The sequence below is a fragment of the Cydia fagiglandana genome, chromosome 16 (genome assembly GCF_963556715.1).
Source record: "Cydia fagiglandana chromosome 16, ilCydFagi1.1, whole genome shotgun sequence".
In the NCBI taxonomy this organism is placed as follows: Eukaryota; Metazoa; Arthropoda; class Insecta; order Lepidoptera; family Tortricidae; genus Cydia; species Cydia fagiglandana.
In genome coordinates, this window is record NC_085947.1 from 11,233,272 (window position 1) to 11,258,512 (window position 25,241).

Sequence of the window (25,241 nt, forward strand, 5' to 3'; positions counted from 1 at the left end):
TGTAGGAAATATAGTTGTAGAACGGAACAACTAAACAACCTTCATTTTTTTCTACAATCAATCAATCAATATAAAAAATAAAGTAATCATTTGAACATTTTGAACTGTACCCGAGAACAAACAATATCCCACCACTTCCTTCACACAGTGCAAGCTGCATCTCGCGCTTCGTAAAATTGAATTAGAGTGCGATATAAAAGTAATAAGGTGAAAATGTTGCAAAATAATATTGCAGGCACCCGCAACATAGATTTAATTTAAAGTAAGTGTAACGACGGCGGCGGTATGCGCGGAGACCATAAGCCGAGCTATACTGTCGCGCTATACGTTTTCATCCTATCTGCGTTTGAAAACTCGTGCAATTATGTAACTTATTACCTGGAGAAAAGGTATAGATCTGAATGAGTTTTCAAAAGCAGATAGGTCGTGTATGGCTAGTGTGACAGTATAGCGAGCCCCCGGAGGTGCGCGCGCGGCGCCGCACACTTTAACGCGATCAAACGACTGCCGTATGAATTTTTCATGCCGCACGAGAAGTAATGGTGTCGCCGGAGACACCGGATCATTCTTTACGATCCGACAGCGTACGTTAAAAATATATGTATCGCCTATCCGTTCGTACCTGTCCCGTTGCCTGCTTTACTGCGTAATACCGTTAACTCGGATGTTTTGGACGTGTTTTAAATCCACTTTCACGTTTTAGTCCTGTCTACGCCTCGCTCCGCATTAAAGGATTATGTTTTGTGCAAGAAGATTAAAAATAAAAGCTAATGACATTCGCTCTATTAACGCCAGAACGGACGGAAAATAAGGTATATCGGTATAAAATAAAGCCACAAGTACTCGTAATTTAATGGAAAAATAAATGTACTTTTTTGAATTATTTCATTACGAAACTACTCATATTGAAAACCTACACTATTACAATAATAAGTACTTAATCTACTTATACCTAAGGAATACTAAATATAGTATCATCAATTCATCATATCATTAAGATAATGGGAATGACAAGTTTCAATTGATTTATTGACGACTAAATTCGATTTATAACTTATTCGTTTTATGTAACTTGTATAATTATGTTTTTTTAAGTCAATTGTTTTTATTTTTTTTATTAATATTATGTCATTGCTTCGCTAACCGTTTATGTAACTAACATAAATTATTTATTTATTTATATTAATTTCATTAAAATAATTATAATTAACGAACTAAATTATCATTTGTTAAGTCAATTATTGCTCCAGCATTTGAACGCCAGTATACAAAAATAGGCAAAACACGAGAGTTCTATAATTAAGAACTGAATTGTATGACCTGTGTTCCACAAATACGTTTTACTTACGATCGTTTGAGTAGCTCCTGTAGTAGATTCACATTTATTGCTTATAATTCATAAATAGTATTATTAAGTAGTAATGCGTCGCCCGCCTCAAACGTAAATAAATGTCCCACACATTTACAACTACAACTCTGAAAAGTCCAGTAAGCCCATCAACTAAATAGGATTTATCCCAAAGTGACGCTCCATTTTCGTGAGTTTTTTCAACGTTCAGATTCGTAATAAGATAAAGGATTTATTCTGTCTGTTCGTTAGCATAGTTCGCATGTGCTCAGTCAGTTCGGCGGAGCTTTGCGGCCGCTTGTTTACTCTAGATGGGATAATCCCGATACAGAAGGTCTACCGCGAACAACGTTCGACGTGTTGCCTCTCTGGCGCACTTGTAAATTCGTACGTAAGTATGACAGGAAGGCAACACGTCGAATGTGGTTCGCGGTAGGCCCTCAGTATCCCGGTCATAGGTGCTGCCTGTCGCCGGATCTTTGATGCCGCCTAAGGGATCAAGGCAGAGGGCAGCATGTATAGAAAATGTATTTTTTTAAAGAAAAAACTTATGAATATAATCAAGTGGGATGGTGGTGGAATGATTTAACTTCTGTAACGCATTTACTGCTGAAGCAAGCCGACCATCGTGGCCCTTTATGGTCAGCGTCAGCTAGGAGTATAAAGGTTTTATGTTTTGTAATTAACGCTTAGTAGGTTGAGAGAATATAATAATATCATCACTCGCTTAGCCCTTAAAAACATTACCTAATTGTAGCTTTCAGATTCAGATCGTTCAATCGGTGTAAACGTATAAGTATGTCATAAACATAAAAATAATAACACACACACACCTAAAACTAATTAAATCTAAAACTATACGTATAGACAATTACACAAAGCAGTTAATTAAAGAACAAGAAAATAAAAAGCATTACACAATAAGAATAATAACAAAATTAAAAACCAAAAAAAGCTTTCTGAAGTATTTGACGTGGTTGACAAACATTAAAATACTTTTTGCTCTTATGAAATCAAAATAACAAAACTGATTTGAAGAAATGGAACAAGTTTCCCACATGATTCCTAAATGATCATTTCGTAGACATGTCCCGTCTACCCACTAGAGGCTTTCACGCTTGCCTGAATGTGTCACCGTTGACGTAAACCAAAATGTGGGCTAGCGTCATTTGTTTTAATGGAAAAAATATTAGCTCTACTCTAGTTTTTTACACAGTTGTATTTACCTTCACTGCATATACAGGGTGCTTCCTGCAACAGGAGCAATAAATTAAACTAAAGGCTGTACTCCTCAAACTGACCAGCATTTGTTCAGCAACTTTTAAAAATTATGAATCCTTTAGACTTCATCTTTTTCATACAAAATAAATATTGCCTTCAATGTACGCTGACATCAGTGTGTTTGACGTTACTTGTCACGCTTTTAACATAGCAAAATTTGCAATACATTGCGTCTTAGAATAAACTTTAAAGTGTAATAAAAATCAAACTATGAGTTATTTTCAAAAGTTGCTGAACAAATGTTGGTCAGTTTGAGGAGTACAGCCTACAGTTTAATTTATTGCCCCTGTTACAGAAAACACACTGTATACCTATATCTCTTTGTACCTATGGGGCTTCAAATCTTGTGACTTAAATTTGTCTGAATGAGCTGAAATTTCGCATACTTCCATATTTCCGATGACAATGCAAAAATATGCTAACATGGAGCTGATCTGATGATGCAGTCGGAAGGTAACCAAAGGAACTCTTCGATGGAAAAACATAAACACATTGAGTTTAGATTCATTTGAAAGGTCTCGAGAAGTACTTGATAGACATGCGAAAGAGAGAAAGTACAGTCGGCAATAAAAGTTTGTATCAAAAAATACTTTTGGCGGTTACTTGTTAGTATAACGATATCAACGTAAAGATATAAAGGTAACAAATTCCATCGCAAATGCCTAGATTCCTTTTTGAGATTCTCAGTTTACTTAACTAAACGGTTTTAAATTGTTTGACAAATCTAAATGCAAACCAGTCAATACTTATTTTGTCAACTTCAGAATTTACTTTGTCACATTTTTCATATACATATGAAAAATGTGACATTATGTATATTGACAATGTGTATATTATGTAGGTAAGTGTTCTTTATTTACTAATTCTGGTTTTAGTTATCAATTTAAAATTTAATAAGAGATAATTCTATTACAAATAACACGTCATAATAATGCATTGTAGTCTTTTTTCCGCTGAGTATTAAATAGCTAGTTCTTTAGTATAAACCGAAGTAAGTTCCTTAAGAAATAGTTCCTTAGTATTTCCGAGAAAATTATATTTATCATAAACAAAATGAATGCTAAGATAAATTAATAGAGCGTCGGTGGCTAGCATTTTTAATATAGGTACAAGAAACGAGTCAAAGCTCCGCCTTCGGCCCGCGTGCGGGTTTTTTCCTTACTGTCAGAACAGATTTGTTATTGCAGATAAGCTTTAATATTTTCAGGGAAAATTGTAAATCGCATCGTCGAACGCAGTGTACTCATTCATCATGTGAAATTAATTTTGCTCTCGCTACCTATCCCGTTCCCGTTTCGTTCCGTTCTGTGGATATCTGCAGCCGGGATTCATATTACCGTGAAGTATTGATAGCAGTGAGCGTTGTCGATATTAAAACTCGTGAAATACTACCACTCAACAGATTTATTATTGGCTTCTTAAGTAAGATCATTTTCAAACTGCCAGCATTTCTGAAATACACATGACAGCTGAACTGTATCTCAAAATAGAGTTATACAGGGTGATTCAGGAGTCGTAAGCAGGACTAAGACTGCGCATTATGTAAATTATAAGCAACTGTTGCGCATCAGTATTAGTGAGATTAACGTTAATTTTCTACTCGTGTTGAAAACAAAAATCATAAATTTATTTACGACATGCATGGTCACCCTAAAATTAGAATAGGTACTAAACTACCGATATTCTGTGTCAAATTGAATGTAATCACTGTCATCACGGTCTGGTTACTTTTGAAAACTCGTATCTCACTCAAGTTTGACAGTTTATTTTCTTCGTAATCAAAATGCTGTCATTACGGTTGAAGAGGTTTTATGTTTATTAATTAGGTCTTGTAGGGTAACCATGATTGTAGACAGTTAAATTTGCCCTCAGCAAAAAGTTAAAAATAGGAAAAAGTGTCGTTGTTTCACCTAAATACGACGGTGATAGATCAATTATCAGTTACTGAGTGTGCAGGATTAGTCCTGCTCACGTCTCATGAATCACCCTGTATGTTTGAATAATAAACGTTTTCTTTCACTACGTGATCTCTTTAAGTGGTTCATTATAGAAACATTCAGTATTACCCACGTAGAAGCTCTGTACATTTTAATGCAAATTATTGACTTGATCATTGGGTGAGAGGTGAGAGCTTGGGCGTTGGGCGACGGCGAACGTAGATCTTTTGAATGGGTATTAGCATCAACGATACTCGAGGCATGGCGCTGAACAATAGGGTGAGCAGGTAATTGGCATTAAACCCTGCTTTAACCGGTTGTTAGTCCAGCCAAGAGGTAAGCGGGTATCGAGCGAAACTTCATAAAGCATATCGTCCCTTCTGTAAGTCCCCAGTATAATCAGACCCTGTATGGTCGACACTTGACGCAGCTGGTAATCGCGGTTCAAAAAGTCAGTTCATTAAAAATAATTACAAATATTTATGGGACAATCTTACACAGACAGGCCTAGCCCCAAACTAAGCAAAGCTTACATACCTATACGAGGTGACGATACATACCCAAAAATACCCATTTCTACAACATAAATGCAAATAGAGAACTTGAAACTTAAATAAATAAATACATACTTAAAAGTAACATTCGTAACTCAGGAATAAATATTCGTGATTAACACACAAATAAACGCCTTTAGATACCATGCAGGATTCAAACCGGGACCTCCTGCTTCGTAGGTAGGGTCACTACCGACTAGGCTAGGAGGCCGTTCTATATTATAATGAATGAATGAAAATTTTTATTTCAGGCAACTAGTGGCCCATACATAAATACCTTAAAACTAGCATACATATTATAAAAATATATTTTAAAACTAAACAATACAACTGCATAATATAGGCAGCCGTTAACTGCCGTTACGTACTTACTAATGTTGCTGACTTCCCATACAATGTGATGTTATACACAGCGTACGGTGATATTCGGAGAACAATACCTAAGCATAATTACGGGGTCCTACTTTTACTGGTTATCAAACGAATTGGTATCGTGAATGCCCTGAGGCGCTATCGAGGTACCGCTTGCCCTAATTAATAAGAAACACGAGGAACGAGAGGAAAAATGAGCTGTCGCTGAGATATCGACTTCGTGAAGCGCTACCCTTTTTAAGTGGGTTTGGACCGTCTTAACGGAAATAAAATATCGTGAGGTGAATTGCAGAGGTATGATGACGTTAATTTTTTTCTTTATTATTGTGTTAAATTGCCTTAACTTAGGTTATTCCCTATATTTAGTAAATATAAATTTAAACATGAATATTTATACATATATCGTTTATCTCTCTATCGTCTACATCACGTGTATTGTGTACATTATTCGAGCGATTAAGACCATTCATTCGTTTATTCATAGCATTCAAAATGAAAATGTAAATAAATAATCCTCCTTCAGCAATAAGGTCAAAATAGAAAGTAATTCGTTAACAGAGTTCAGTACCCATTTTTGATATATTTTCAATATTTTCACATCAAACAGAAAAAATAGAAGCCAATTCAATAAACAAAGTATTAATTCAATTCAAAACGAACATTTTAAAGTAACTAAGACAATAAGCTCAAAGGAACAAAGCAATAACACTGGCCCTCGATTGAATTCTTTATTTTATTTAAACTGCAACTGCTAGTAATTTCATCGACAGTTTTTATAAATATTATACAAAAAAGGCGGAATTCAATTCCCACTGGCTTATTTGGTCTTAAGAATTATATTGAATCAACAGAGAATCAAGATAATATTATCAAGATCTACTGCAGTCCATTTGAATGCATAGTATCCAAGAAATGGAGCGGTCACCGTATTCTCGGCAAAAGCCTTGCTATGACTCACTGAAACCTAACTGGTTCCAAGTTTCCAACTAATAACCACTATACCTTAATGTACCAAAATAGTACATTACTACAGAGGCCGGGACGAAAGGGGTTGCCGGCCGAAGACATATAGACGGCCGAGCGAAGCGAGGCCGGATAGGTCTGAGCGCGGGCAACCCCATTTCCCGCCGAGGTATGTATAGTGCTTTTCTCAAACATGCAATGAAATAAATAAAATAAAAAATCCGCGAAACCCAAGTTTTATTTATAGAAAAAACTTAAAGTAAACTACACCCAAAATATAACCAACACGTACCTATATCATTATCACGCGTATGTTTTACACGAGTCGTGTATTTTTAATACCCGTATATTTTCATGTATCTTTGATTTTTTCGCCTTGTATCCGTCTGACTGTCGTTTTCGTCACATAAGTTTACATAGTCTTTAATGTTGATATCATGTTTCACATCACATGACGAATTTGTAGTTACATTCATTTAAAATATGCCACAAAACTGTTTCTAATAAACTGTAAGCCATTTTTCTTAGTTTATCAAATAATAAAATTGCCATGAGCAACCATATACATACTTCGTCTTTGACTTGGCGGCAGAGGCAGCAAGTTATTTAAAATCAATTCTGCTTACGCTGCCAATTCCAACACCTACGATTACAATTAATATTCATTTCATTATTTCGTCGGAACTCATATTAAAGTCAAAAAATCAACAACTCCAATAAAACAGAATGAATATTTTCAACTTTACCTCCATAACAATTTAAAAAATATAACTACGCGTGTTTGAGTAGACCTTTTTACCGCTAACGTTTAGATGAACTATTTTAAATGTTTTTATTTGTGTAGTTAAATTTATAATTTAAAATTATAATGTATTCTATAGAATGTATTATTTATTAAGTTCATGTTGATTTTATACAAATAAAACTGCAAATTATAGCAAACATTGTTATTTGTTTTTTTTTTATAGGCGTAGTGGCAGAGTGTCATTACGAACCATAAAGCAAATACTGCCTCTAGTTTTTTTTAATGGATGAATGCCACGATGCTGTGTCACAAATATCTGTGAAATGAAAATTAAAAAAGAGGACTTTGCCGGCCTAGGCCTGCAAGATGTGTATGAAATTCCATTAACGACCTTTTGTCCTAGCCGCACCTGAAACATCATACTTCGCAGCCTATTATAAGGAACATAACATCAATATTTCATTGCATGTTTGAGAAAAAGTAATTTTAGATAAAACTACCTAATGGAAGTAATGGACGCAATCAGTTTTAGCGTTTATTATTAAACTTTCTCTCATACATAATCAGAAATGACGACTAATTAATACATATTGTCACATCAAAATCCATCAAAACGTAGGTACAAAGGCTCGGAACCGGTTTTTTCTTCATTCATAAAATACCGGTACGTTATTACGTTCTTTTTCGTTCTTTGGTTAATTACTTATTTCATTTTTAATGGGACAATCTAATAATACGAAGTTGTTGCTTAGATACATGATACAATCCTACGGAAATACCATAAATAATTTAAATTATTGAGTTATTTCAGATTTTTTTTTAAAAACCGGTTCCGAGCCCTGGGTACAAACATATAGTACCTACTCGTACTTATATTCAATAAATGCGAGCAAGTACGCATTCGAATCTGTTCACTGTGAACGGCTGTTTGTTGTATAGAAACGGCCGCGAAGCAAAGAACGTCAAGTTTTATTGATGTCGGCACATCATTATTATCTCCTTATTTTCTGCTTCGCCCCGATACCTTCTAATACCTCGCTGCTTTGGAAAATTGCGCTCCATTTGAGAACGAAATAATTGAACAAATTACGTTGTAAATCGCCTTATGGAAAGAAAATATTGCAAATTAGATACTTAAAGGATTTATAAAGCCACGTAGTATAAAATTATAAAGTAAACATCAAGGATCTTATCGATGAATTTTCTTTTTATAGTAACATTTTGCAGGAACTTAATGGCTTATGTGAGAGGACAGCAAAGAGCAATAGGTGCCTATGCCGGCCGCGTCTTTCTAGTTTAATAATAATGAAGTAGCATTAATTAAAGCTTTTTACCCCCTGCAAACAAGTTTCTATGCAGGGGGGTCAGTTATCTGATTAGCTTACTGTACATCTCTGTTATATATTTTTTTTTTATTATGAATGGGCTTAGTTATTAAATTTATGTTTATGATGCGTACTGGCCGTTGTGTTTATAAGCGTTGCTTTATTAGTAATAAATTATTACTTATATGTTTTATTGACTTGTCAATATTCATTATATTATTCAATATTTTTTGAAATTCTAAAAACTAAACTATGCTTTAACCGATTGAGTTATTATAAGGACGACGGTATGTTTCTACTTGGCTTATTAAACCCTAAACGATATGAATTGTAGTTCGATTTAACTTCTTAGTGGTAGCTATGTGTAGTAGTTATAGGTACAGTCGCCATCAGATATATCGGAGCGGCCAAGGTGTTCACAATATCTGAACGCGCACTCTAATGTCTTGACAATAGAGGCGTGCTCAGATATTTGTGAACACCTTGGCTGCTCCGATATATCTGATGGCGACTGTACTGTACTGTCTGTACTGTACAATGTGTGTAGGTGAACGTACAGGTGTAATCTCGTCTCTACAGCCTTTTTTTCTATTCTTGATTTTTCGAGGGCAAAAAATTTCTTATAACAAAAACACGAATAGGTACTTAATTAGTGAATCAAGTTAGGGGCTTATTTCTCAGATAACATCGACTATTAACATAATTATTTTGGAATACCTACACTTAATTTACCTTCTTAAAGGTATTTCCACAGTAAAATAATTGGGGATTAGAACTCGGCGATCCCAAGATAGAATTTTTGTTGAAATAAAATAAAAACGAAAGGAAATAATAAACAAGTGTTGATCTTAAGAAAAGGGTTGTTTTATTTTTTTATTCTATCCATTAGCGACAGAATAAAAATTCTCAAGCTTCTTAAAATCGAAAACATCCGTGTTAGTGAGGATGTTAAGTGCAACAACCTTTTTTTGTTTGATTAAAGCATGAAACTTGGCACAGCAGTTCCTTATATCAAAATGAGCCGATTTAGATCGGTAGCCCGAAGGACCCCCCCCTCTGGGGCCAGGGAGGGGGGGTCAAAGAACCGCTCCGCCCGGCTTCATTCTAAAAAATCTAACAGGCCCCGTTTAGCTAATAGGTCATATTTGGTATCAATTTCGGATAAATCAATAACGTAGAATTCATTTCTGTTATTAAAAAATTGCAATTTGTCGAACAAAATTAAAAAAAATTAAAAATAATCTAATTTTTCAAGTGTAATTTTTATGTTTTATTTGGTGTCAAAATTAAACTGCCTGGTTTTTCTACATACATAAAATATGACAATAAAGCCTATTTAATGCAGATTTTAAAAACATAACTTTTATTTACCTTTATTAAAAGAAAATTGCATAAAAAAACTTATACCGTCTCGCGCCGGTGAATATCTTTTTACCGACATCGGCATCGTTATAGACAACATCCGAAGCACACACTCTGGAGACCGATTAAATGTATTGTTTATTGTTGTAGATCCTATTATAAAGATAGAAAAGCGTACATATATTATTATGTATGTGTCGTTCAGTGAAAAAAGGGACCTAGGAAAAAAATATCACAGAGCCTCGCGTTTGTATAGAAGCATACTCGTATTTAATTAGTGCCAACCACTCCAAGGACTCCATGGTCGCTGTTCTCAATGAATAAGAAGTAAACTGTAAGTATATATGTCAGTTCCAATCATATTCTGGCTACAGTAGGGTTGTCAGAACAGTTTGGAAACAGTCATTTGCTTTTTGGTTCCATTCCCAAGAAGACAGACTGCGCGTTGAGGGGGCTTTTGACACAGCAACCTTCGAGGCCGTGGAGGAAAGTCTGAAGAGTGAGGGCATCTGACCGGCAATAGCGCAATGGATAGGGAAAATGCTAAAAGGTAGATCCATTACGGCGGAGCTGGAAGGAGTAACAAAGACGATTAGTCCAAGAAGAGGGTTCCCACAAGGGGGATGCCTGTCCCCCCTGATGTGGTGCCCACTTCTAAACTCAATGGTAAAAGAGCTCAACAGAGGAGGCATGTACATGCAGGCTTACTCTGATGATGGAGTGCTGTTAGAGAGAGGAATGGTTGTCACTGCGACAAGAGATATAATGATAAGAAGTCTCAGACAGGTACTGAGATGGTGTAGAGAGAGAGGGTTGGATCTCAATCCATCGAAAAAAAAGCTGGTGCTATTCACTAATAGAAGAATAAAGGAGATGAAACCCATAAAGATACAAGGTATAGAACTAGACATGGTGGAGGAGTTGAAATATCTGGGCGTTACTTTAGACAGTAAACTCAGGTACAAAACTTACATCAAGGAGCAGACGGCTAAAGCTATAAGAACACTGTTCCAATGCAAAAGGGCAATAGGAAAGAACTGGGGACTGAAGCCAGGAATGATCCACTGGATCTACAAGGCGATAATACTACCCAGGGTGCTATATGGAGCCGTGACATGGTGGTATAGAGCACATATTAAAGTAAACCAAAGAGACCACCTAACCAAAGTCCAGAGATTAGCGTGCCTCATGATGACGGGGGCTATGAGAATGACCCCGACACACGCAATGGAGGTAATGCTAGGCTTGAAGCCACTCTGGATTGAGGTAGAGAAAAGAGCCACCGAACAGTGGTACAGAATGAAAGCATGCAACGAATGGAGAGGAAGCTGCGTAGACAAGAGACACGCGCTGATACAAAGAGAGGCACTATCAAAACTTGAAATGTTGATTGCCAATAATGACCTTATAAAGAGGCAGGAGATATTTGACAAGAAATATAGAATACACATAGGAGACAGAGATAACTGGAAGGTGGAAGTCGGACACCCGACGACCATCTGCTTCACGGATGGCTCAAGAAGAAGCTCGATGAAACTAGTAGGAGCGGGCATAGTGATCCTCAAACTGGGAGAGAATCAGTACCACTGGGTACTAGCGTGTTCCAAGCCGAGGTATGTGCTATAACGCGCTGCGCAAGCATAATCAAGAAGAGCGTAAAACAAGAGGGCGCTGTCGTAATATACACAGACAGCCAGGCAGCACTAAAGGCACTAAAGAAAATATCAGTTACCTCCTCTCTCGTGAGAGAATTGCGAGAGGAGCTCAACTTGATAGGCAAGCAAAGAAGTGTCACGGTGGCATGGGTTCCAGGACACCAGGGAGTAACGGGAAACGAGAAAGCTGACGAGCTGGCGAGGATAAGGGCGGAGACGGAATACATAGGTCCGGAACGGGCTCTGCCTATGTCAGCGGATGTCACGAAGGGAGTCATAGAGAAGGTAAAAGAGATGGAAGCACAGAGAGAATGGGAAGAAGAGACTGGATGCAGACAATCGAAGATGATGATCAAAGGTATAGACCACAGGAGAACCAGGTATCTTCTGAAACTAGGTAAGAGCAGTCTGAGACTATTGACAGGTATCATTACAGGTCACAATACTCTCAACAGACACCTCAAGATAATGGAAATTAGTAGAGACGCCTCCTATCCACATTGTGGTAAGGAGGAGACTAGCTTACACTTACTAGCAGAATGTACTATGTACGCGGCACCGCGATATAATACATTCAGTAGAGACACACTAAAAGAAAACCGGGCAAGTGCGAGTCGGACTCGCGCACGAAGGGTTCCGTACCATAATGCAAAAAAAAAAAACAAAAAAAAGGAAAAAAAAAACGGTCACCCATCCAAGTACTGACCACTCCCGACATGGCTTAACTTTGGTCAAAAATCACGTTTGTTGTATGGGAGCCCCATTTAAATCTTTATTTTATTCTGTTTTTAGTATTTGTTGTTATAGCGGCAACAGAAATACATCATCTGTGAAAATTTCAACTGTCTAGCTATCACGGTTCGTGAGATACAGCCTGGTGACAGACGGACGGACGGACGGACGGACGGACGGACGGACGGACGGACGGACGGACAGCGAAGTCTTAGTAATAGGGTCCCGTTTTACCCTTTGGGTACGGAACCCTAAAAACGAACTAAAGGACGTCGAACTCAAAGATGTCCTTTTATTCTGCAGGAAAACAAGAAGATTTGAGGAGAATAGTGTGGGAATGCCGCCGGGACAGTAACCTGAAGCTCCAACTCCAGGGAACTGGGCTGAATGAACGCGACAAGCGATCGACAGCCCGCCTGCTTCTGACCGGGCGTCCCTACACTACATCTACATCTACACGTATAAGTTAGTCTATGAATTTACTAGAGTCGGTAGTGCTGCACTCTGGCGGCAGAACATTGCAGTAATATCCCATATTGAGAACAGCGACCATGGAGTCCATGGAGTGGTTGGCACTAACTAAATACGAGTATGCTTCTATACAAACGCGAGGCTCTGTGATAATTTGTTCCAAGGTCCCTTTTTTCACTGAACGACACATAAAAAAATATTTGTACGCTTTTCTATCTTTATACTAGGATCTACAACAATAAACAATACTTTTAATCGGTCTCCAGAGTGTGTACTTCGGATGTTGTCTATATCGATGCCGATGTCAGTAAAAAGATATTCACCGGCGCGAGACGATAAAAGTTTTTTTTATGCGATTTCCTCTAAATAAAGGTATGTAAAAGTTATGTTTTTAAAATTTGCATTAAATAGGCTTTATCATCATATTTTTTTAATGTAGAAAAACCAGGCAGTTTAATTTTGACAATAAATAAGAAACAAAAATTACACTTGAAAAATTAGATACTATGAGTTTTTTTTAATTTTTTTGTACAAATTGCTAAATTTTTATACCAGAAATGAATTCTACGTTATTGATTTATCCGAAATTGATACCAAATATGACCTATTAGCTAAACGGGGCCTGTTAGAATTTTAAGAATGAAGCCGGGCGGAGCGGTACATTGACCCCCCCCTCTCGGGCCCCAGAGGGGAGGCTCCTTCGGGCTACCGATCGAAATCGGCTTGTTTTGATATAAGGAACAACTGTGCCAAGTTTCATGCTTTAATCAAGAAAAAAAAGGTTCGACGTTTTTTTGTCACTTAGAACCCTAGCTATGTTAAATTCCGAATGGATTGCAAAAACAGATAGGTCGGCAAAAAAATACCTCAGGGCTCCCCTATAACTCTTAATTATCTCCTTAAGATCGCAGAGTTAATTCCGATATTTAATTATGCAAATGTTAAAGCCTTTTTTCCGGGATCCTCCTATAAAACCCTTTTCGGTTAATTAAGGTAAGTGAACAGAATAGGCTTATTATTTTTTCAGAAGTCTGTCGGAATTGTAACTATGGATATTACAAGATAACTGAGAATAAGAAATTAAATGAAGACATTGAATTATTTGATTTCTAACCGGTATCCTTTCAGCATATATTACTTTAAATCATTAACTCGTTGCTAGCAAAAAAAAACTGAAATAATTAGGTCGACAAAAGGCTGCTAAATTAAATTAATACTTTCCTGGACTAATTAACTCAAATTAAGTCGGCTAATTGACTGCAATATAGCCGCTAGTATCAGCATCGGCAATAATAAGCGAAAATGAATTCGTCATAACATCAAGCGAGCCACAACGCAGTTGCGGTCTGTTTGACACATTCCGCGCAGTGCGGTTCTTTTGTGGACGCGTCTAGTGTGACCATAGCGTATAATACGCGTTCATACAATAAATTCAGAAGTATGGCGCCTCTTGATATATGAATTTCTGTGGATGCAAGCACAGCTTATATAAAGCAGCGGGACAACTTTCACGTATTTTGATGTTAAACATAATTTTGAATAGTGTCTAAAATACTGTGCCTTATAGAAGTAATAGAACACACTGTGACGCTATTTCCTTTAATCAGGCGTGGCTCACTCCGCGATTTCGTCGCTTTGCTACAGGTAGCAAAAAGTCCATCCGTTCGACCCCAATTTTGGGGTTTGCCATAAGCCGGGCGTGGCCCTGTCGCCACCTAGCGGCCATATCTGTGCTGATCGTGACAGACGCGTTTTGTTAGAGAGTGAGTTTTCTGTACCTAGTACTATTATTTATTCTGTGCTTTAATTCCTATAAAATTAGGTACAGTCGAGTTCACAAACATGTGGCGTTCAAAAGTACATGGAAAATACGGTTGAAACATATCCATGCACTTTTGGACGCCAGTTTACAAGCCAACTCTAAGACACTGACAATAAGCGAAAGTAAATATATTTTTAGAACGTTGGCTTGTAAAGATGTATGTGAACTCGACCTTACGGACAGCAACTAATTCTACTTATCATTTAAATACTGCAGATAATTTAGAATCTAGTTTACCAATACTTAGTACCAATAATAGTAGTAATATGCCATCCATAAGTGTGTATAATCCCGGCGATATTAACGCCACACATTAAAACAAGAAGCTATTAAGCCGATATCACTAAAGACAGATAATAGTTACGCAATGTACAACATTCATCATTTAAAGGGTATTAGCCGCAATTAAATCGCAAAGCTCTCCCGGTTCGAACAATATTGATCATGATGACTAACAAGTACTGCATTCATTATCCCGACCGCGACAGTATTGGATTTCCACTCTCGTCTGTTATAAGCATATCGCGTTTATTATCGGTGGCAAAATGCACATATCGCTGGACATATCCGTGCAAGTACCGCTGTTGGATGTGAGCGAGGATCGGAACCGGTTTTTTTTTTCAAATCTCCAAGATAGATCAATATATTTAACTATTTTATGCTCTATAGTAAGACTGAATCATGTACCTACCTATTTGGGTAACAACTTCGTATTATTAGATTGTCCTATTAAAAATGAAATAATAAACCAAAGAACGAAAAAGAACGTAAATAATACCGGTATTTTTTGTATGAAAAAAAAAACCTGTTCCGAGCCTTAGTTGTAAGACTGTAGGTCTACCATTTAACTTGGGTGGCTGGTAAAGTAGTTGCGCGATGGTGTTTTTAGTAGAAGGTAGTTTACTTTTAGCACTAAATCAAGTACAAGTATTATGTTTTACTTACTTACTTAACATAATGTAAATTAGTCTCAAGTTAACCATAATGATGTCTAGGTCTAGGTCAATTAGTACAGCCATCACTGAGGCCGAATAATGAAGTGTCTCACGGTAACCTCTCGTAAGCAACGTTTTATTCGTAAAATACTGAGTAGATAGCCTCATTATTCAGTTGCATCCCATATAATTTACAATACAACAGACTGCCTCCGTCTAACGACCATATTAAATGGTTAGGTAATGCCTACACGATTACAAACCTCTAGCCGCCCATACATCAAACCTTGCCAAGCAAAATGAAATTTTGATTTTGTCAACACAAAGTTCAAATTCGAATGGAACAGGAGACCTTTTTATAGGTCTCTGGGCGGCTAGAGGTTATATTTATTCGATAGAAACAAATTAGCATATCTCCCTTTAAAACTATAGGACAAGCCAAATAAGAATCATAAACATAGGTACGAGTAAATACGAGTAGATTATAAAAACATTTTTCATCAGTCGTACAAAAAAAAGATTCTAAATTTTTCGGTCGGAATTATTTTAACTAAAGTACCTAAGGTAAAAAATACACTTGTTAAACGTAGTTACTTTTATAACCATGTTTATTAGCAAGCAATGATACGTCGATATTTTATGATTTGTTATGTTAAAAATATTTCAAGTTGAATCTCATTGCAATTGAGGTTCGTATTAAGTAAGATTACAGATATAAGATTTTCTTTTCAAATATATTTAAAAACCTAAGCTTTAAAGTGTAGAGAGAAGCTTTGTAGAAACTTAGCAAGATATATCTCACAAAAGATGAAAAAAATTATATTCAAAATCATCAAAGAACGTACATGCGTCTCGCGTTTGTGTCAAAATACTTTTCAAATCGTAATCTCCTTTCCTCTTACACCTTTATTTGCGGGACATATGCGTTTGTATTGAAGAAGTTTGCACAAAGCTTTAGAGCGCAAAGCATTAATATTATCAGTGGTATTAAACGGTACAAAGGTGCGCGTGATAGCTCAATCCGATCGGACACAATAACTAATCCGATGATGTCCAAGACACGACGACCCCGGTTCCGCTGAGGGCCCGGAGCTCTCGATCATAAGTGTTTTATTACCCCTCTCCACATTCCCATTTTGCATGAGAGTACTACAGTGAAAATATTTTCAATAAGCTCTCTCTAATCTCGAGTAACTACCCATAACAAACAGAGATTAACGAAAAAAATCGCAGGAATAGGATTACTCGATATTTTCGGGACCTCTACCCGTTTGTTGGTACGGTTTTTCGCGAATTCTATTTGAGCACGGATGGGTCGCCATAGATACCAACTGGATCCCATTGAAAAGATTTACCTTCCTTCTATATCGTCAGTTGTGAATAGCTAATTCGACAAACGAAGCTAGGATATGATTTAATAAAGTAATATCAAGTGGTTTTATAATGTTGTATCTTCATTTTACTATTAATAAAAGTAAAATGAAGTTCCTAGAAGTTTCATCTGGTAATACAAATATAACTTTTGAAAGGATTTTCTGCATGGGATAGATAAGTGAAAAACTTACTCAATATGATTTTAATGGGTGTACCTAGGGATTGCAATTGCTGGATCCAGCATCCAGCAATCCAGCTGGATCCAGCACATTTTACGGTCTGCTGGATCCAGCTGGCGGCGTTGGATCCAGCGCCGCGGATCCGCAAAAAAACATCATCGAAAAACTACACACTTAATTTTACAAAAATTATAAAAACCATTGGTTTAAAGCGTTCCAGCGCTTAGCCCATCCCAAATCTACTAGTGTAGGTAAAGGGTCTAGCAGGCTAAGCGAACAAGAAGTGCCCCCAACGACGGATTTGGTCATTCTTTCAGGTGGTGTACTGGCAGGTCCTAAGAACTCTCTATGCTTTATATCAGTCCTCGATCTTCTTTTGTTTTCGAGTTATTCAGGATAATGTAAAATCATCAGTGTATCATTGAAAGTGTCATATTTTGTCAACCGTTCAAGTTAGATTAACCAAACAAAATTATATTTGACAACAATAAAATAGACTACAAAATGAATATGTTTAACCTGCATCATGTCCTTATACGTCATTATAAAAAAAAAAAACATTTTATTTTTCTTCTCATTATTTTTTATACTATTCGCGGAGGTACACCTACAAAAAAAATATGCATGAGTAGCCACTAATACCCACTATATACACATATAAAAATATTTGCATAAATCTTCGTGCGTCATGTCAAAAAAAAAACATTATCGAACAAGGATCTCGGAAACGGCTCTAAACATAAAAAAACTCAAAAATATGCGTTTTCTCAGAGATAAGACCTAAATCAATTTATCGCCCCCGAAAACACCCATATAGCAAATTTCATCGAAATCGTTAGAGCCGTTTCCGAGATCCTTGTTCGATAATGTTTTTTTTTTGACATGACGCACGAAGATTTATGCAAATATTTTTATATGTGTATATAGTGGGTATTAGTGGCTACTCATGCATATTTTTTTTTGTAGGTGTACCTCCGCGAATAGTATAAAAAATAATGAGAAGAAAAATAAAATGTTTTTTTTTATAATGAAGTATAAGGACATGATGCAGGTTAAACATATTCATTTTGTAGTATATTTTATTGTTTTCAAATATAATTTTATTTGGTTAATCTAACTTGAACGGTTGACAAAATATGACACTTTCAATGATACACTGATGATTTTACATTATCCTGAATAACTCGAAAACAAAAGAAGATCGAGGACTGATATAAAGCATAGAGAGTTCTTAGGACCTGCCAGTACACCACCTGAAAGAATGACCAAATCCGTCGTTGGGGGCACTTCTTGTTCGCTTAGCCTGCTAGACCCTTTGCTTAATGCTATACTCGCCCGAATATAGATGTTTTCTTAAAGTTTACTGTTACGCGCCATCTACACCTTTGTGTTATTGACATTACCCTCGTATTGTTATGCAATACGTCGTTAGCCAACATTTTTTTGTGTTACCTATCTTAGTTTTTTTTTGTTTTGTGTAATATATTTTGTCGGGTCCTTATCGGCGTGAGAATGCGATACCATCTGCTTGACCGTTATGGACCACGGAGTGCAAGCTATCGCTCTTAGATTTATTTTGCAGTCAGTTACTTTCGTCAATTACAGTCTTTTACAGACTTTCTAGCTCTAGCTAACTTTCTTAGATTATTTAACCGCGTGTGAACTTTCGTTTATGATTTAAGTTTTGTGTAGGTATGCAAAAGCATTCAATATGAACTTTAAAATGTACGAGGATGGTGATAATAAAAACAATGGGATTACTTAAAAAAATATTCTATAAATAACCGTTTAACCACAGGCTTAAAAGGTTATTTACAGAAAATTCACTGTATCAATTGTACGCGCCCGACAGCACCAGCAATAGTTACAAATAGATTACGAGATCTCAAAAAAAAAAACTTGGCAAGAAATTATCTCAAGAAAAGAGTTTTAAGTTTAAATTACGCCCTATTATCTTCCCTTTGTTTGGTTTATTTCATTTTAATAAAAAAAAACATATATAGTCCGTGTTTTTTAGCATTAGAAAGAACTTTGCAGAAGTAAGCTTGTGGTTTCAAATCCGGCACTTTTAGCGGTAATAATTGCACGCTTGCTTCTGTGGAGTTCTTTCTAATGCTAAAAAAAATGAACTATAGAATTGCACCATGGATTTTGTTTTTTTGCAAAATCGGTAAACTGCTGGATCCGCGCTGGATCCAGCTGGATAGATACCGATCCAGCAAAAATCCAGCTGGATTGAAAACGCTGCTGGATTGCAATCCCTGTGTACCTAACCTAAACAATCGCCCTTAAGCCTTGAAAATTACAAATTAAAGTACTCATCGACGCACGCAGCTAGCAGTCATACAAAGCATGTGCTACAGGTGGGTTTAATTTTATCGTATCAGCGCACATGTCGTCAAGTAAATTATATGATCAGCTCAACACGAGCTAAGAGTGTAGGTACTAATGCGAGCCAGCGTCGCGTGAATCCCGGATATCGTAATGAGCTTATCGATAACACTATAATGACTACATGCTTGATTCGGTACAATTTTCACGCCTACTGATACTGTTACGATTTATGAACGTAGCAATCTCTAATAATTAAAAGGGATAAGGATTATACGTTTCTACGGAAAACTCTGTTCTGAAAGCAGAATCAGAACAATTACCGGAAAACACTTATCCGTACCGGCACCGAACAAATAGGCAAGGGAAAAAATTATCTCTATCTAGCTAATTGTCGACGGATCAAAGTGGGGGGCGCTAGGTAAATCCGGCCCGTGATATTTTTATTTTTCAGTACAAGTGGGGGGCGGGTGGGGCAGAGCCGCGGGCGCTATTCGCAATTGTTGTTATTACAAAGAGATTGCCGCTGAGCCGGCTCACGGCTCGAGAATTTTTCACCGAATTAATTCTAACAGGCCATAATTGCCATTTTTATAACACCGACGGCCCTAAGTCTTCAAGAACTTAACGGAGATGCCCTACAACAAATTCATACATAAACTTTGAGAGGTCTTATATACCTAGAAACAGAAGTATCGTAGCATTTCTGTCGTAAGTACCTTTTTTTTACCGACGAAAAAAACGGAGGAGGTTCTCAAGTCGACGCGTATATTTTTTTTTTCGATAAAATGGTTTAGCAAAAATAAACAAATACGTTCATAATATGAATGTATCACAACAGTATTTGTCTAGAAATGTGTCAGAATTATTTCAAAAATATAGATTATCAAAAAAAATATTTTCGAGCAGTGGATTCAGGATTTCAAAGAATTTTCTCTGATCAAACAGATTATGTATAGGTACTACTCCGACCACTAACTTAAATTAATAAGAACTTACCTATAAAAACAAAGATCTGGTGATGAGCGTAGCGGAGAAGCATAGATATGGACACCGTCTGTAAGAAAAATATTTTACTTTACAAAATATTAACAACGATACAATATAATTCTAAGATATATTTTCAATGCGTTATTTAGAATTTTATTTTGACACCAATCATTTCAAAAGGTGTACAGTACCTATAGTTCGTTTTTTTAGCATTAGAAAGAACTTGCAGGAAGGTAAGCGATCTTAACATGTCTTTTAATTAAAAACGCTTTTTAAAAATCAAAAAGGATTACTTATGAAAGCAGAAGAATACAAATGATCGTATTAGATTCATAATTGTTACATAACTATTTGCCGTAACTTATTTTTAATGTGTTTTTCAATTAAAAGACACATCAAGATTGTTTACCTTATTTCTAATGGTAAAAAAAACGAACTATAGCTGCAAAAGTGCATTTATAATACGTCCATGTCCATGCAATTTTGCAGCTCGCTGTACGTTATCTGTATCTGATAACAAATGAAGTTTTTGACAGATACTCGGGTTAAAATTATAGACGTCAAAGTTGGCAGCTACATTTTTAAGCGACAAACATTTCAGTAAACATTAACGTGGGAACCATTTTGCCAAAATAGCCCCTAATAAGGTCACATTTTCGACATTTTAATTTCACAAAATCATTTCCGTTAATTGTAAAACAATATAATAAAACTCCACTGCAATGAAAGACCAAATAACCGTACGGGGGAGGTTGACCGCAGACAATTAAATTGAACGCATACCGGAGGATTCCAGAGACTTACGTAGCAAAACGACGTTGCATAAGGCAATATTTAGGTATCGTACTGTTACTTAAATGGATTCAATCTGCACTAAGCGTTTCGTTAATGAAATTCAATCGCCGATGCGGCCCGGGGAGCAAATGATGTGGCGAAAAGATTGATAGCGCTCCGGCGACGCCGACCCTACCTCTACGTACGTGATTCTACGCAATGGCTGCGAACTGAACTTTCTAATAAGAAACGCTCCGCACTATAACTAATTCCTGTTTGCCGAGTGCTCACTGTGGGACTTTAAATATAAGGACCGATTATACAACTTAGAATTAAATACTTTGGACTACAACTTCTTAGAATTAGGTATCTATGTAATAATGAATTAGTTAGTTTATAAAGTATGTATAACTAAAATAAGCGGACACGTTCGTGTAAGAACTTATTGACAATATGCGACTTTAATCCTGACAGTAGTGTATTAAAAAAGCCCCAAGCGCTAGTTGATCAACGCCAGTCAACCAAAAGCAGCACGCCCAGAAAATGGCGGCCAGCAATTTGTCCATGCCCAGGTGCAATGTAAGTTTTCGCAGCGAAAGTATTTTCGTTGGACGTGGGCACTGCAGTGCGAAGAGTAACCCGACGGAGCGTGGTCCAGCATGCAATGGGCCGGACGTAATCCAGCCAACGGTAAGTTAGTTTTACGACCGTAAAGTAAAAAGCTCGCGTAGTTAATATTAAAACCGCCGCGGTTAATATGTGGGCTCCTGCTTTTATTATCGCCCCCAACGGTGATCGATCAGCAGCTACCTAGAGTACTTTGTTGTTTCCAAAACTCGCGAGTTCGAAATTGTTGCCCGATTGCTACGGTGTTTCCTTGATGAAGCACTATGAACGACATAACTTCAACCCGTTTAACCTTTGAGTGAACGCTTACTAGTTTCTTATTAACGAAACCATTTTACCGTAGCTGTGTACATAATATGTTTAATTTAAACCTTGTTTTGACATTTATACATTTGATTACGAACTGTAGTTATTTTCAAAAACTTAATAGATAGGTACGTTTTAGTTGCCGATATCTACTAAAGGGATATTATTAAATCTCTTTGTTTGTATTGTATTGAAAATTATAATTTATTTGGTATTTAGACTATTATTGTGAGATAAATGAATAAATTAATACAATTAATACATAAAAATAAAATCTCTTTCAATATTATTATCTATGCATATCAATCTGGTAGCTAGTTCGTTTCAAATTCACGAAATATCAACCCTACGAAATTTATTACATACTCGTAATGTTGAATTCTGTGCTCACTGAAAATATGTAATAACACCTACCCGTTCCGCAGTCAATACACAATTCCACGAATGGATGGATTATTACATTATTAGCGTCGAGTTCATCTCATTATTGATGGATCTACATCAAACTAATTAATACAGCGCCATGGCTAATGCCTCGAACAGTAACCTTTTTTTTCTCGTACCAGTTTCATGTAATTGGAAATGCGAAGTGAAGAATCGCGCGCTGGAATTTAGTCATAGCATAGTTTACTTTGACGTTTTAATTTGTCGTGTTAGAGCAAACTCGCTTTATTAAAATATGGCAGGACTTTATTTGAACGATGATGAGCAAATAATAAATAGTCGGATGACAGAGCATGGAATTCCTCAAATTCATTTTGTGCTTTGACATCACTCATGGCATGAAACCGGAGATGTTTTACGCAATACGTGCGGCGTTTGACAATTGATTAATGCAATTTCTCTGCTTCGTGACGGTCGGCCAATCGGGTTTGCCGCCTAACGTATTGAGGTGAGCTGTGAGCTACGAGTGGTGGCAGATATAATGCGTTAGTGGCTCAAAATTTAATAGTTATCGATTCGGGATTGGATTGCATTGTAGCAGCGGGTAGAAAAACGGATACAGTAAATATTCTATATGTACATATGTAACTACACTAACTACCTTTGTTGTTAATGTAGTTACATATACAATACCGTGTACAGACATGATGAAATTATTCTTGTAGGTATTGTAAGTAAATGAAGTATCCAAAGGGTTAGTACACGTACTACCTACTAGTTATTCTAGTTTAATGGATTGAAAGTATATTGAGTAGACAGTTATAAAATAGCTTCCCATCAAAGTAGTATTGTATCAAAATGGTAATGTTAGTCAAAAGACTGGAAACAGTAATATCGCTTTCCTTTTTTCTAAAATCACAAGACATAATTACTATAATTAGGCATTATTAATTATGATTTATTTATTTAAAACATAATCTTAAACGTGTTATCATAATAAACGCCATATTAATATTAAATTCCACAACTCAATTCAATAAGTCAAAAAATACATCCCATTCTTCCTCCCATTGAAAGTGCACCTCACCAACATCAGGGGGTTGCACTCAAATATCGATCCGGTCCACCACCATCTTGAAACCGATAAACCGCACCTATTCTTTTTGACGGAGACGCAAATCAAAACCCCAGCGGACGCGTCGTATCTCAACTACCCAGGCTACTCACTGGAACATAAGTTCAGAGCACGTGCTGGGGTCTGTGTGTACGTCCGCGATGACATTTGCTGCAAGCGTCTCCGTTGCTTTGAGGCTGCCGGGTTTTCCACTTTGTGGATTATGGTCGACTCGGGCTCAGAGAAAACTCTGTATGCCTGTGTCTACCGATCGCACAGCGGAAACCAGGAGACAACTAGGCTCTTTGACCACCTTACTGAGATGGCAGATAAAGCCCAACAGCGGTACCCCGCGGCTCAACTCGTATTCCTTGGGGACTTTAACGCCCACCACGAGGAGTGGCTGTTCCCGTACAAGAATACTTGCCACGCTGGGAGGGAAGCGCGCAAATTTGCTGTATCCCTAAACCTTACCCAGCTGGTAAATGTTGCGACGCGGATACCGGATGTTACTGACCATACACCCAATTGCCTTGACCTTCTGCTGACAACTGATCCAGACAGGCACTCGGTTTCGGTCTCAGCTCCGCTAGGATCGTCCGATCACTGTCTGGTGAAATCCGTGTCGATCCACTCTCCTCCTGATCTCTGCCCTAGGGGCACGAGGAGAGTATGGCGATACGAGTCAGCGGACTGGGATGAGATGCGGCATTTCTTTGCGTCTTTCCCCTGGCAGCAGGTCTGTTTTTCTTCGGGTGACCCCTCGTGTTCTGCTGAGGCTGTTGCGGATGTGATTCGACAGGGAATGGAATATTTCATTCCGTTCTCCGACCTATCGCTCGATCACAAGACCCGAGCATGGTACAATTCGGACTGTGCTCGAGCCGAGGCTCTTAAGCAGTCTGCATACCAGGCTTGGGTACTAGCCCGCGATACCAAAGCTGGAGCACAGAGGGTTCGCGCGAAGAAAAAAGCCTTTAACTCAGCTGCCAAGTCCTGCAAACGGGTGCTTCGAAAGGCTCGATTCGACCACGTCAGTCGAATAGGGGCCAAACTCGCCTCCTACCCTCCTGGTAGCAAGCGGTTCTGGTCCCTGTCGAAAGCGGTCGAATCCAACTTCTGCCGACCCACATTGCCACCTCTGCAGAAACCTGATGGGACACTGGCCCACTCCGCGACAGAGAAAGCTAACTTGTTTGCTTCTCTGTTTGCGAGCAATTCACGTCTAGATGCAGGCTCAAAACTTCCACCTACGCTACCTCATTGCAGTTCCTCTATGCAGAGAATTGCTATACATCAAAAAGAGGTACGCCGAGCTCTGCTGAATCTTGACGTGAATAAGGCCAATGGACCAGACGGTATACCTGCACGTGTACTAAAGCAGTGTGCGCCTGAGTTGTCTCCTGTACTGACACGCCTGTACCGCCTCTCTCTCCAAACAAGAACGGTGCCGAAATCCTGGAAGCTTGCAAACGTGCAGCCAGTACCCAAGAAGGGTAGTCGTGCTGATCCCTGCAATTACCGACCAATCGCCATTACCTCCATGCTCTGTAAAGTCATGGAAAGGGTACTTAACGGCAAACTGCTGGCATACCTCGAAGCAAATGATCTGCTCAGTGACCGTCAATATGGCTTTCGCATAGGTCGGTCTACTGGGGAT

At 37.6% G+C, this 25,241-nt stretch overlaps 1 protein-coding gene across 1 annotated transcript in view; it reads right to left on the reverse strand.

Moving 5' to 3' along the window:
* Positions 1 to 25,241, reverse strand: part of LOC134671978 (membralin) — a 138,471-nt gene that overhangs the window by 100,221 nt on the left and 13,009 nt on the right. The window contains exon 7 of the mRNA XM_063529874.1: positions 20,386 to 20,443. Coding sequence (XP_063385944.1) covers positions 20,386 to 20,443 — 58 coding nt within the window. The remainder of the gene's footprint in view (positions 1 to 20,385; positions 20,444 to 25,241) is intronic.